This window comes from Delphinus delphis, chromosome 4, assembly GCF_949987515.2.
Source record: "Delphinus delphis chromosome 4, mDelDel1.2, whole genome shotgun sequence".
Lineage (NCBI taxonomy): Eukaryota > Metazoa > Chordata > Mammalia > Artiodactyla > Delphinidae > Delphinus > Delphinus delphis.
In genome coordinates this window covers 54,365,330-54,380,776 of record NC_082686.1, presented here as the reverse complement: position 1 = coordinate 54,380,776, position 15,447 = coordinate 54,365,330, and the positions used below count along the sequence as shown (strand labels likewise).

Here is a 15,447-nt window from a genome sequence, read left to right as displayed (position 1 = left end):
GTCCTGACTTACACAAGATGCTCAGTAAATGCTGGCTCCCTTCTCTCCACCCTCAACTACTACCACATTTCATTAGCAGTGATAATATATCACTGTTATTCAATAATGGTATTAAATACATACCCTTTGCCACAGTATTCTGTCTACTTCATATATGACAATGGCATTACTATATACCAAAAGACAACACTCTATTATGTTAATCTTTAAAAAATTGGGTCTCAACATTACATACTTTTGCAGATCATTTATAAGAATGGGAAATCTGATCTTAAAAAGCACCTTAAGGAGAGATGTACTTATTAACTGTCTTCCAATTGTTTGTTTCTAATTGGAGGGGAGGGGATGTATCAAAAAGTCCAGGAGTATTTCTAGCTATTATTACATTCTAGATCTTCTCAACAGAGTGAAAGAGAATGATAACCCTGGTGAGGTCCAGTAATAAGGGACCCTGGGAATATCTATACAAATAAAGAGAGCTGATTCTGGTGCAAATATGTGAAATATCACCATGATAAAAAAAAAAATCTACCAGAATTATGAAGGAGAGATTACACAGGAATTATCTGATTTTTAAAGAGCTATAACACACTTTTAAATCTTAGAACTCTGCAGGGGGCTAAGTGAATCCCTAGCATAACAAATTTTGAGACAGCTAATGAATTTTGAGACAGCTGTACCTTTTCACATTGGCAGGCAGAAATCACATTATACAGGGTGGAAGAGGAGAGGAAGATATTTGAGAAGTGGCATTAATTTGTACTTCCTTAGTTTTAGGAACTTTCCCTCACAAAACTTTAAAACTTCTCATTTAGATCTGAATTATTCTTACTAGATATTTTAATAGGAAGAAAATTAATTAGACTTTTATATGACACAACATTGAATTAAGTTTACAGTTCCAACAGAACAAAAATATTTCAAATTATACATTAACCTATAAAACTTTCATGTTAAAGCCACTCCAGTAAAAACTATACACTTCAAAAAGTGACTTGAATAAGTGACCACGGAATTGTTTGGTTCTCTTGTAGAAAAGTCGTAAAGGAAAAAGTTGAGTTGGCTACAGATACAGTTGCCTAAATTGCCTATAAGGATTACTGTGGCAACGGCAGTTCATTTCAACATACAAAGTTTTTTAAAGGACAATTTTACTCCCTAATTTGGGTAAGGAGGAGAAAGTCAGTTTAATCAGTTAGCACTATTTAAAAAGTACCAAAAATTTCAGAATTTCTTTTAAAATGTAATTTTGGTACATTTTAAAAGGTAGATAGGGATCTGGGTAAGAAAACTATCTACATTTCTGAAAATGTATGAATAGATAATTCATGCTAACTAATTTGAATTGTAAAATGTTTTCTTTAAAAAATATGTTCGCTTAGCTTTAGTAATTTCCTTAAACACTTTAAACCTTTTCTTTAAAAAATAGTTTATGGCATGAATTTGCAATATTTCAAACGGTACAAAAGTTAATTTTTACCTACATCCCTTTGAATGACCACAAATTCCAAAGTAATCAAGATTTACTGTAGGATATTGGAGTATTAGGTCCCTGAATCAATCCAAATATTAACATCTGAACCCAATACCAAAAATTAGTTTTAAGAGACTCAGTTTAAATTCTCAGTGTCACTCACTATGAGGTCTATTTTTTTTATCACTAGCTATGGGGGTCTTTATAAAGTCCCTATAATTTTATTTGATTTGAATATTTAAATGGTAGTGTTTACTAACAATGGATTGATGTTTCTGAAATCAAGTAGTTAGCTCACTTAATGGAACGTCTATTTTGTTAGGGATTATTAATCACATTGGACAGTATCTGCCAAGTTGGGCAAATGATGCATTTTAGTTTTGTTGATTCTTGTGTTTCAAAGACTAATTTTGTATTTCAGTAGCACTTCAGCGTGTTAACAGGCCCTAATAAAAACAGTAAAAGATTACTAGGTAAAGAAGTAACAAATACAAACAAACATAAGTTTGCTTATCAGGAACAACTAACGTTTGTATAGCATTTTAAACTTCAGACCATGCCTGTGCACACAATGCCTTATTTGCATCTTACCTCGACCCTGTGAGGGCAGGCATCGTTACTGCCATTTATAGATGTGGAAACTCAGAAAGGTCTGAGAATGGAGAAGGCCAAGTATGAGAACCCAAGCTCTACTACTATTAATTTGCTGCCCTGGATAAGTCACTTAAGTCCTCTGGGCCACAGTGTCCTCATCCTTAGCTTTCGGAAAATAACATCTAACTCATGGGATTATTCTTAGGATTAAATGAGTCAAATGTTTATAATGGAATCCTGGGCAGAATAAAGCAATACTCAAAACTTGATATTATTATTTCAAAAATAAACACTTGAATATTTTTTATAGTAAGAAAGTCCTGACATCTGGAACACAGGAATGGGAAAGGTCTCAGAAACAAAAAGTACTGGGAAACATGAAGCCCAAATCTTTGGTTTCACTACCCACCTCCCCACAAAGTGGCGGGGCCCCTAATTAAGTGATACTCAGAAAACCCCACACAGAGTAAAGTCATTTCACTAGAGGCAGTCCAAAGCGGCTGACAGAAGAAAGAAATGTCAAGTGACAGCTGAGGGTGGACCGAAAAGACAGACTCATGGAAAAGCAAAGAGGAAATTCAAAAGAACAAAAGGGCTAAGAATCATTTAATATACAGATAAAAATATGACTGTAACTCAATTGTTCACAAAAGTCTCACCAAGTTACAGATTATAAAATTATTCTTGTAGAGAAACAATGGGTTGAAATTTTGAAAAAATTTAACAGGCATTCTGAAATTTTTAAGTAAGGAAGTATTTAAACAAAATATTACATAAAATTTCCAGGATAAATATATAAAATAAGAGTGTTTAAAGAAACAGCAAAGTTTCATCTACCTAGAAATCACTTTTGTGTAACACTTGTTTCTCCAGAATGTGGAGATAAATGAGCTGCTGCTCTAGCTTAGTAGTATGAAAGATGCCACAACATTCTTGTAAAAATACAAATTCTGTTAAGCATGATGTGATAATTAACAAAAACTGTTCAGAGTAATACATGAGAAAATGACGGTAAATCTTCTTTGGAGAAGGATACATTTCCGATGAAATCATAGCAAGGGAATGAATATGTTAATTTTATCTTGAAGAAACATGGAGGAAGAACTGATCACTAAAGACCTCATGGAGATTTGTGGTGATAATCTCTCCTAGACTACTGACGACAACAGCTACCAACATTTACGAAAGGCTATAACGGTTTCCCTTCAAGCTGTATTTTATTGCATTTAATTCCACAGCTTTTTATTGACATACAGCTGAACTTCCAACTTTTCAGGACAGTCTCCCAAGATTTTTTGCCTTTATATCATCGTTTCCTGTTACTCTGATACAAATACCCCAGGCTTGGGGTAAAACTTTCTTGTTCTTGAAATTGTTCTCACTTTTCCATATCTACTCTTATCCTTGCCTTTCTTCTAAATCCTGTACCAAAGCCTACGCCAAATTCTATCAACTTCATAAAGCCTTTTCTGAAATACCCCCAACCTGACCCCAACCTCTGCACAGGCAGACTCCTCCCGTAAGACCCACGACATGTTATTGTTACCATTTTTGACTGACTTACTCAAATCTCTAGTCTCTCAGCTGTCTAAAGCGAGCAGTATATACTACAAGGATGCTAGAGTCAAATAGGCAAGAGTATCCCAGGCTCCACCAATGTAGAGGTGGTCAAGATACGAACTCCAAAGAGCCTTAGATCCCTGCTCTGAAGAATGGGATAACTGACTTTACATGTTTGTGCTTAGGTAAAACATCCAGTCTGGAATGAACCAATTAATAAATGCATGCATTCTGCCTTATGCCTCAGATCCTACAAAAACCAAAGGAGGGGGTATTATAAAGGTCACTCAAAATTGCCTTAACTTTCCAGGTCCTCCCCTCTTCTTTGCACTGACTCTGCTCTACCTGAAGGACAACATATGTGATCCTCTACATTGACTGTCCATTAATTAACTATGACTATTAGTTTAAGTGACATGTGGAAGTTTCCAGCAATATCTTAGTCAAAAATGCGGGCTTATATTCATATATTTGTAAGGGAAAATGATAAAAGGAAAAATAATATTGTTTCTGGGTCTCCTAACAGGCAGTTGAAGAAGCTAGAGCCTGTGAATGTCCACAACACTGCACCATCGTGCACACTGCCGAATTTAAGAAAAGAACCCAGGTTATATCCTTAGGGCAGTATTTTTTAAATTACTTATAACTAATTATTGCTCTAATGAGATTCATCAGAGAATATGAAACCCTCATTCAACCATTTTTTCAACAATGCCAATCAGTACTGGGAAATAATTCAAGAAACCGAAAACAAATCCCAAAACAGGTATGTCCTCTTACCAGATGCACAAATAGAAAATAATCAAAAAGCAAGGGAAGAGTCAGAGAAAGTTTTAACAGGTTAAAAAAAAACCATCTCTTCAAAGTTGTATTAATTATTACTTTAAGAATATATTTTAAAAACAAGAAGAGAATGGAAAAAATTAAGTACTTCTCATTCAATTGGTAATGACAGAATAGATATTGGTGAACATCACATAACTATTTACACTCACATGCAAACTAAGCTGCAAGACTATGTCTTGTTCCTAATAGAGAACACATTTTAAATTGGGGGTTTAAAATTAAAAGGTTACACATATAAAAATTGTTTTAACAATGACTGCCTGGAGAGAGGGGACCTTGAGGAACTGAGACCATATTTATCACAAACAATCGTTAAGACCCGGTACATTGAAGCCACCCAATAAGTTTTTGTTGATTAAACTGACATTTCAATTAAGGCTGCAATATTAACACAAAAAGCACCAGCACAATTACCTGCACTTTAACGTAATTTCAAAACCATTTGGTCAATAAGTTGAAACAAGTATCACTTATGCCTAGAAACCAATTGTATAAAGGATTTTCAAAGCAACTGAATCTTCCACACTTGGTACTAGAAGTGAGACAATATTTCATAAGAGCACAAAGGCAAGTTGTGAGATGGAAGATCCAGTTATGGTCTCTACTTGAAGTAGTTTGCACTGGGGGGGCACCTTATCAGATTTAGATTTCATTACTCACCACAATGGCAAATACTGTGAAGCTAATTAAGTAATTAGTAAAGGAATTCCTGTATGAAAATAATGCTTCCTCCTCTTAAAAATGGCCGCCTATTTGGTTTGTAAAGTAGCAGTATTTAAGAAAAAGCAAACAGTATAGTGAGACAGGTTGCATGTTATCCAAAAACAGTAATCCAAAAACAAACTCAAGAGTTTAATTATAGGAAGTTTGTGCAGTTCCCTATGAGGGTTCAGATAATTGTTTGTTTTATCATATAAGCATGACTATGAAAGGATCTAAAGCTATCTAATAGGAAAATTTTACTGTTAATTACTGTTATGCTCGTGAAAATGTCCTGCAACATTTAAAATCATGTAGGTTACTGGAATTGATTTTAAATTTTCTAGATGCTCTACATAGTCAAAATCCTGTCTTTAACAATACAGTTAATTCCTGAAGCCTTATGTAATCGTTAATTACATAGCAACTATGCTAATCATTTACTCTGGATTCAAATTTCCCTGAACATTGCATAAGAAATTTTTATGTTCCATCTTAGCTTGTTAAAAAACTCAATAAAACCACAGCAGTTGAAAGAACTGTTTTTCTACATACTGAGATATCTAATAAAATGTCTCACTTGAAATTCTGTATTTGTCCCCTGCTGGTTCATCTTTCCATAGAACTTAACCAAATGTTTGCGTGGCTAGGAATCAAGATTATTTGCAAGTTGCAACGCTCAAGAAACAGTTAGAATTACTCCTTTCAAGTTTAACCACAATGATATTGCTTTGCTTTCCCCTTACTTGCTAAATCCACTAGACAATACATTTTAAATGCATAATGAACTCACATTCATTTAAGATTATTTTAGGAACAGACTAGAATACAATTTTTCAAGAAATTTACTCACATTTTGGAATTAATGCCCCACCTCTCTGAATAGCCTTCCTGCATAGAAATACTTCTCCCCAACTATTGCCTACACCGTGTTTACATGCATGCACACATCACAGTACATCCTGTTCCACTGCCATTCATTCATTTACTGGTTTTAAATATTCATGCTGCACAATCTACAGAAACAAGTCAAGGCAAATCTCTTGATAATTGCGTTTATTGCAAAATCAAAAAGTATTAGCGCTGGAAGGGATACAAATTTTGCTCTAACTTTCTCATTCTAAAAACATATTTTAAAAAAAGAAAAGAAAAGAAAAGCTGAGACCCAGAGATTGACTTAGATATGGTTACAAAGCTATTCAGCATCAGAACTAGATTAATATTGTCATCTTTACTATGGGCATTCTCTGACAGCAGAAGCGGGTTCCTAGAAATACTAAAAACAAAAACCATTCATAATAAATAAAATCACCTTCATAAAAATCAATCCCCCACATCAATCAGTGGAATATATACACTGCGAAAAAACTTCTTGGTAATAGGTTACTTTTGGCACCTCACCAGTATTTGCAAGGTGGACTTGGAACTCAGGAATAGGAACAAAGCTTGTATGTCTTTACATAACACTTGATTCAAGGATTCACCTTCGTGCTGCTAGACCTTTAGCACGGACTCCAAATTTACTGACTGGGGGTTACAGGATTGGTTGCTCACGGTCACCATAAAACCTCGTCACTGTAACCTACCTCCTTGGCCATGTCTGTGTATTTCTGCTTTTCCTTTGGATCGAGAACAGCCCACCAATCAGCTAGTATCTTGGTAGCACCTCGGTTATCAAGCCTGGGGTGTTCCTGACGTACAAGGGAGCGATGACGTTTGCAAAATAAGAGAAATGCATTCATTGGTCTCCGGGCTCGCTGTTCTGGTGATTCATCATCTTCAGTTTCACCGACATCTTGCTCTAGACCATCGGCCCCAAGAAGTTGAACCTATTAGCAATAAAACAAAAGCCAAATGTTTAACACATCCTGGATAACTTTGCTTTAGCAATTAGTCTTGGTTTTCAAATTGTATTTTTCCTTAGCTCCACTTAAACAACTTACAAATTGGGGGAAAAAAACGATTTTTTAAAAGTCATCAACCACTGTTTGTGGTTGGTAACCAACTTAAGATGTTTTCTTTTGCTTAGTTTCTACAGCAACCTGTGCATGTCTGTACTACAGCATATATCACATTGTTGTTATAATTGCTTACATTTTTTTCTCACTAACAGTGAGCTCTTTGAGGACAAAAGCTCTCTTATTTTCCTCATACACAGTGTATAGCTTAATGTCTGGTCTAACATTAGTATTTAACTAACTATTGAATGAAGGATTCAACCCATTCTGTGATATATGGGTCTCAAGATTAACAACAATATCCACATAAGACACATGAGCATTAGTTCTGTCTTTCTACTCTTTGGAATGTGCTGTTGTACAACTAATAATATGAAAATGTTTAACATGAAAGTAGATAAAAATCTAATACAGACTACTTAATGTTTTTGTGCATATCACAAGTGGAGCCTCCTAGTGTAAAAATCAAAACAGACCTCTAACATTATTTGAAGGAAGAGCTACATAGTAAATTTTCAAGCTTGTAGATATCACACTTTCTTGTCCACTGAAATTCAATGGTGATAGGGCTTAAACTTTCAAAATCTGTTTTGAATCCTCCCTTTTCTTAAACATTTCATTGAAGGTCTTCAAGGACTTCTGCAAAGCTCTGATCCTCTCCATCTGTGTAATTCTCATTGCCACTGCCCTAGTACCACTCTTGCCTATGGCCTTGTCTTCCTGCTTTCAATCTCTTACAATACTTCCTGCGCATGGCTGCAGGTTACATTTCTTAAAGCACATTTCTGATCACAGAATCTCAGAATATAACAGGATTGTTAAGTATCTTCTAAGGCTAAAATATGACAGTGTGACCAAGAACAGAAGTCCAGTATGCTTACTAAAACCATTTCTTTACTTGCTGCTTCACAGTTAAAATCAAGAAGGATAGAGGTAGTTGTTAGACTGCATTACACGGTAGGGCAGTAGTTCTTAAACATGAGTGGGCACTGGAATCCCTGGAGGTCTTGTTAAAACACAGATTGTTAAGTCCCACTCCCAGAGCTTCTGATTCTGTAGGTCTGGAGTAGGCCTTGAGAATGTGTATTTCTAACAAGTTGCCAGGTTATGCTGATGCTGCTAGCCTGGGGATCACACTTCGAGAACTACTACTAGAAGGCAACCACGTTCTCTTATAGCGTGTTTATTGGGCAACTGTTACAGACGCTCTAGGACAAATCACTAGCTTCATCCAATTAGATGGTTTTTAAAAGTCTTTTAAGTTTAAATTAAGTATTGCACATGCATTTAATTAACCATCAATTATCTTCAAACACAAATAGTACAGAACAATCATGAAGTCATAGCTACTTGATTTGGAAATACATTAGGGATTATTACTGGGGGTGAAGGATACAGATTTATCTTCCTCATTATGTGTACAATCACTAAAAATGATTTGAGTTTTCAAGGAATATTTATTTAGCATTCTGAAACTAAGAAGCTACAGAAAAAGATCAGGCATAAAAAAATGTATTACGTAGGTTGAGGAAGTAATTATAGTTTCCCTTCAGAAAAGAATAACTTTTGATTCAGTTACTAAATTATAAAACTCAAGTCAAGAGCTGAGATAAATAAGACAAATCCTGGCCCAAGGAGCTCACTGTTTGGGGAGAGGAGAAAGATATATAAGCAAATAAATTAAAAAGCAGGATGATGACTGCAACAATGAACCAGTGCAGTAATGAAGCACTAGCAGATGGGTAGGAGAACAGGCAAGTCTCCCTAGAAAAGGTGTGGTCTGGGCTAACTTTTGAAAGATGAATCAGAGCGTGCAGGGTAGTCAATGGGGAGTCATGGGGAACTAATAGAGATTAAAGCTCAATAGTTCAGACACTTATATGCAGCTCAATAGTACCAGTATACAAAAGATTAGAACAGGAATCTAAGGTTACAGAAGAAGGTATGGGCCACTTCATGAAGAATGTGCTCTGTCGTGTTAAAAAAAAAAAGATTAAAAAAATGTGCATTTAACCCTGTAAATGAGTGGCTTCAGACTGCATGGATCAATAAAAACCCTTGGGAGGGGACCAACACAGATTACCAACTTTTTGTTTTGTCAAGTATGAACATTAAAAAAAAATTTTAACTACTATCTAATATTATAACTGTTTCATTACATTAACTAATCAAAAAGTAAGTAAACAAATCAATAAATGTATGATATATAAATTAAATTAAAACGAAAAGGTATCTGGACCTATTTTTCTTTCACCAGAGGCCAAGTAACACTGCAACAAATCAACACTAGCACTGGACCAGGATATGGAAACCACACCTGGATGCAATGAAGAGCCATGAGTGGTTTTAAGCAGGGGAAAGACATTGTTAGATCTGTATTTTGAGAGAACTCCTGTCATCAATGTTGAGCATGAATTACAGTAGCAAAACTAGAGTCAAACAAAACTAGAGGAACAAGTTAAAAGTTTATTTCAGCTGTCCATGCGAGAATGGAGACACGGCTGAATCAAGGCAGTAATCACGAGAATGGAGAACTGAAAACAGAAACAATATTCACTAATGAGGTAGGACCAAGAGTGATTGGTGTCTAACTGGATGTAAAGGTTGAAAAAGGAAGAAGAGTGTTTCCAACTTTGGCAGCAAGATTCCTTCATATACAACAGAGAACACTTTTTCTCAAATGAGAGAAGTTAGATCTGGTGGCAGAATGTGAAGTGGCTCTTAGCAGAGAAGTCCCAGTTGGGATAATGAACTGATGTACCAATATAAAGAAGTAAGACCAAGGGTGCGGGTGAGATCTCTGAATGTGGACCAAAAAGAGAATAGGACTCGATGACTTCATTCTTTCACTTAATAACTATTTACTGGGCACCTGATATGGAGCAGGCACTGTTCTAGGTGATGCAGACAGAACAGTGAGCGTATAGACTCCCCATCCTCATGAAGATGAAGAGTAGCACAACTGGCCTGCCATTCTGGAAGGATCTCTCTGGCTGCTCTGTTGAGAACAGACTGTAGAACGGCAAGAGCAGAGGCAGAGAGAGAGGCAGAATACAATAATCTGCACTAGCATTGGTGGTGGCTTGGATCAAGGTAGCAGTAGTGACATTGCTAACAAGGGGTCAACTTGAGAACTATTTTGAAGGTATGGTTGAGAATTTACTGATGGATGGACAGATGTGAGACTTGAGCAAAAGAAAACAGACAAGGTTTCAGGTCTGACCAACTTGACAGCTGGAGTTGCCATTCACTGAGAAAGGAAAGATGTAGGAGGATGGGGTTTGCAGGAGAAAAGTGACAGCTTCATTTTGAACACATTCAAACTGAGATTCTGATTTGATACCTAAGTGGATATGTCAAGTAAACAGTCAGAAATACAAGTCCAGAGTTTAGAAGAAAGGTCCAGGGTGGAGACAGGAATTAAGATAAGAAGCCCAGAGAACATCAACGTTTGAAGGTAGAATAATGGAGGGACATCAACTGGAAGGAACCAGAATGGTATAGTTGGGAAGTTAGGAATAGAAATGAGTGATTGCTGTCATGGAAACAGCAGACAGCTTCAAGGACCAAGTGATCAACAGGTGCAAATGTGTCAGAGAGATCAAACTAAGCATAAGCATAAACTTGGCAATTTCCTCATACAGGAAGAATAACACCATTTCTCTGAAAACGGAAAGGAAAAGATGGATAAGGAGTGAGATAAGAGTAAGATGAGTAAGTAGAGAAAGCTGAAGGAGTCATTTCTGGTGGCCTCTGTGAAAGAGAAGAAAAGTTCAACCGTGAGGAGACCATAAATAGTACCCAGAGAAGATGTCTGTGAAACAGGAAAAATGTTTATAATTCCTGCTGAGATGAGTGGAAGAGGGAGCTGACCCAAGCCTAGGACAAAAGACTAAACGGATATCGAAGGCCTGAAGAATAGTAAAAGCATGTTTATGAAATTTGTAGTGACACAAAATAAGTACTCATCTATTTTTTACTGATTGATTGATTGACTGATTGATGGCTGCGTTGGGTCTTCATTGCTGAGCGTGGGCTTTCTCTAGTTGCGGCGAGTGGGGGCTACTCTTCGTTGCGGTGCGCAGGCTTCTCACTGCAGTGGCTTCTCTTGTTGAGAAGCACGGGCTTTAGGCACGCGGATTTCAGTAGTTGTGGCATAGGGGCTCTAGAGCACAGGCTCAGTAGCTGTGGTGCACGGGCTTAGCTGCTCCACAGCATGTGGGATCTTCCCAGACCAAGGCTCGAACCCGTGTCCCCTGCATTGGCAGGCGGATTCTTAACCACTGCACCACCAGGGAAGTCCAGTACTCATCTATTCTTCTACTGAGCATATAACTATTCAAAATCTACTCTGTGCCAGCCACCATTCTAGGCTTTGAGGAAGGAGAAGAGGACAGGAAGGGCAAGACCCTTGCTCTTACCGAGCTTATAGCCTAGTCTAGGAAGGCAGACATAAACAAGTGCACAGCTAAACACAAGGCATATAAGAAGAAGTGTGAGGGAGGAAATCCTCAGACGTGGAAGGCACACTGGGTGGGAGGGACACCTGAGATGATGGGGAGGTAGTCCTTGTGCTGAGACCTGAATGATGAAGAGGAGGAACCAGTCACGCCAAGATCTGAAGGGACGTGTGGCTTTCTAAAGTCAGCTGCATGGCTGTGTGGCTTTCTCGCAAGAGCCGGCTGCTCAAGTGTGAGACCAGAGGAGGGGACTAGGAGGAATGACTGAGCACAGAGGCACGGAGGGGTGACAGCAGCCAGATGCTCCGGAGGCCTCAGAAATGAGAACCTGAACGACTCTGAACCTGCCTATGGTGGCAAGGCTAGGCTGGGAGGGAAGAAAGAGAGGCCAGGAGCAACAGGTGGGTGCAGGTAAGCACATGAAATTTTATGAACTCACTGCGTTTGAATATTGTCTGCAAATTATTAGTTAATTAACAGAAATACTATTTAAGAAGGATCTGGGGCTTCCCTGGTGGCGCAGTGGTTGAGAGTCTGCCTGCCGATGCAGGGGACACGGGTTCGTGCCCCGGTCTGGGAAGATCCCACATGCCGCGGAGCGGCTGGGCCCATGAGCCATGGCCGCTGAGCCTGCACGTCCGGAGCCTGTGCTCCGCAACGGGAGAGGCCCGCGTACCGCAAAAAAAAAAAAAAAAAAAAAAAGAAGGATCTGTTTCAGTTTAAACTACTACTACAGATACTTTAAGAGTCATCAACATTTGGAATAAAAATGTAGATTAAGTAGTTAACTAGGATTCAAGTTATACAGACTCCTAGTAACGCCTCCTTTGCACCACACAGGTTCACTGCAGTTTCCAGAATGAATGGTCAAATAAACTTAAAACTTCTACAATAAAAGGAGGAAATTACCTTATCAATATCCTCCTCTTCGTCTTCCTCTTCTTCCTCTTCTGAAAAGTCAAGAAGTTTCTTTGCTAGCAATGGATGCCACTGAAGACACTTTCGTTTTGGTCGTTTTCCAGCCCCTTCTCCTTCTGCGGAATGATCTTTATTTCTATTACTGCCTTTCATTACTGTGACCTGTAGTAATGAAAAAAAGGAGAAACAGAGAAATGAAAGTAAATTTGATTAAAATTAGTTTATTTAGCTTCCTTAACTTTAACTGGATTATAGTTTTAATGATTAAAGTATCTACCAGCTTAGACATTTACTGGATTCAGTAAGAACTAAGTACATAATCAAACATTCATTTTAGTGGGTTAAATTGCTAATAAAATTTGCCTTTTATGAAATCTGCTTCCTTCCACTTCATAACTTCAGAACTCAAAACCCAAATAAAGTGTTAGGATGATTACAAGTTACTGCCACCTGTTCGTATTTACTCAAAATAGTGTTTCTCAAAGTTTTCCACCAGAGGAATGTGAAAGATGCCTCCCAGGGGAGCAAAGGTGCTCACAGAGGTGGGCCTCCCTACATTCTCCAACGACTCCTATTTTATCATAATTTACATGAATTTCACATTCTATACTATGATAAATATGAGTCTGAAGTATTATTAAGTAAAATGAATGCTTTATAAGAATCAAGTGTTTTAGATTTAAAATAAAAGTATTTCATAAGACGACACACATTTTTCAAAAACTAACTGTGCAGCCTCCAAGGATCCGGTCTATGCATGAATCACTTAGTGGGATGAGCACCTTTCTGCACCGGCCTGTGATACAAGAAGTCACGAAGATCTTTGCATCTCCCTATTACATATGCCCTAGAGAGCAACAAAGTTTTGCTCTCTAGGCTTTTTTCCCCTAAAAGACGATTGGCTGAAATAGCTAGGCTATAGTCAGGCTATGAATCTGACAATATCTTTCAGAAGCCGAAAATTCTAAATTATTTTTCAGTGAATATTTTTAAAAGTTTTTCTCAATGAAAGAAACTATGTATTTATATTATAAAGGTGAAAATAACAAAAAATGAGGTTTACCTTCTCCATCATGCCCAGTCCCACAGCCCAAAGGTAAATTATACACAGTTTCTTACATGCTTTCTCATAATTATTTAATATTTTTCATTCATTCATTTAAAGTAACATTAATATACAAATTACTCTTTATACATAGTCATGTGAAAATTGAAACAATACAGTTAAATGCCATCAACTTAAATGGTTCATGCTGACAATTACAAACGTAAATGCCATTGCCAAAATCACAGGGTGGTGGTCGTTTTGGTCAGTTTAAATCTGTATTGGTCCAAACACTTGCAAAGTACTTTTTTTTTCAATAAACTTTTTTTGTGGTACGCGGGTCTCTCACTGCTGTGGCCTCTCCCGTTGTGGAGCACAGGCTCCGGACGCGCAGGCTCAGCGGCCATGGCTCACAGGCCCAGCCGCTCCGCGGAATGTGGGATCTTCCCAGACTGGGGCACAAACCCGTGTCCCCTGCATCGGCAGGCGGACTCTCAACCACTGAGCCACCAGGGAAGCCTTATCAATAAACTTTTAATGCCATGTTGCTGACACTAGGATCCATGAACATATAGTTTCAATATTCATCTAGTTCTCAAGCCTTCAAAACAATACGACATAAGCAATTTTTTAATCTTCCTTCCTTGTTTTTGAGTTTGGGGTCATATTTAAGTCTTCTTCACTTCAAAATGGAAAAATATTCACTAATGTTTCCTTTGAGAACTTACGTGACTTCATTATTTTAAAGAAACCATGTAAATAACTGATCAATCTGGAATTCATTCTGACAAAGGAGTGAGGGAGGGATCTAGCTTTTTTTTTTCCCAAATAGCTAACCAACTGTTCCAAACCATTTATTAAATCATCCAGCTTTTCCCCATTCCTTTGAAATGCTACTTTTATCCTATACTACATTACCACATGTGTATAAGTCTACTTCTGGAGTCTCTTCTGTTAATAATCATCCCCTCTGTTTTCCTATCCTTTGACCAACTTTAATATCCTTAGGACAATATCATTCTGTACCTTTTTCTACATCAGTAAACACAGCCATTTAAAAGTTTTAAGTTGAAAAGATCATGCTCTTCCAAGTCAATACACCTTGATCATCCTCATTTTGTAATAACTACATAATATTCCAAAATAGGAACATATCACAATTTTCTCAATTATTCCATGATTGATAGATGTTCAGATTATTTCTTGTACTACAATAAAATCTTCATTTTAATAATCTTTTAATCTTCATTTTGATAAAATCCTCATTATTAAAAGCTGTGTCTAGCCAAAAAAAAAGGGTGGGGAGGTGAGAAAAACATGTTCCCGTGGTTTTCTTAGCAAGAAACTTCTGCTGAGTATCTGAAGCAATTACATGATTCATGTGGCTGCCTCAAGAGTAGAAGTTATTGAAAACTTTAAATGGAATTAGTTATCTGGTATGCTCTTAATAAATAATAAAGGAACAACGATTTCTTTGAATTGATAGACCATTTCACAATTCCCAGTCTATCTACAAATAAAACTTGGCATGGAAAACCCAATTTCTAAAAATACCAACGCTATATAGAGAGAAGAGGAAACAGCTATTTTTGTGGCTTATTAATCACTTCAGGATGAGATGCTTGAGTGGTAATTAAACCCATACTGGGTTTTAATACCGGATATTTTATAACACATTTTTTAAACAATAAAAGAAATTAATGGGAAACTATACGTCAGGCAAGCTGTTATCAGCGGGAGAGGTCAAAGTGACTGCCGGTGCCTAGAGAAAAATACATCATTTAGCCTCAAGGATTCTGATTATGCTATTTGATTATGTGTGAATTGTGTTTAAGTGTATGTGCCTTTGCACATATTTATGTGTAATTTCAATATTCAAACAGAAAATAGAAT

At 37.2% G+C, this 15,447-nt stretch overlaps 1 protein-coding gene across 8 annotated transcripts in view; it reads right to left on the bottom strand.

The window, feature by feature from the left end:
- BBX (BBX high mobility group box domain containing) overlaps positions 1–15,447 on the bottom strand; it is a 282,022-nt gene that overhangs the window by 88,407 nt on the left and 178,168 nt on the right. For all 8 annotated transcript variants that reach the window (XM_060010595.1, XM_060010596.1, XM_060010594.1 and 5 more), the window contains 2 exons: positions 12,501–12,671; positions 6,760–7,002 (listed from right to left, as the gene is read on the bottom strand). In XM_060010595.1, the coding sequence (XP_059866578.1) occupies positions 6,760–7,002; positions 12,501–12,662 (405 nt within the window). In that variant the 5' untranslated portion in view covers positions 12,663–12,671. The remainder of the gene's footprint in view (positions 1–6,759; positions 7,003–12,500; positions 12,672–15,447) is intronic.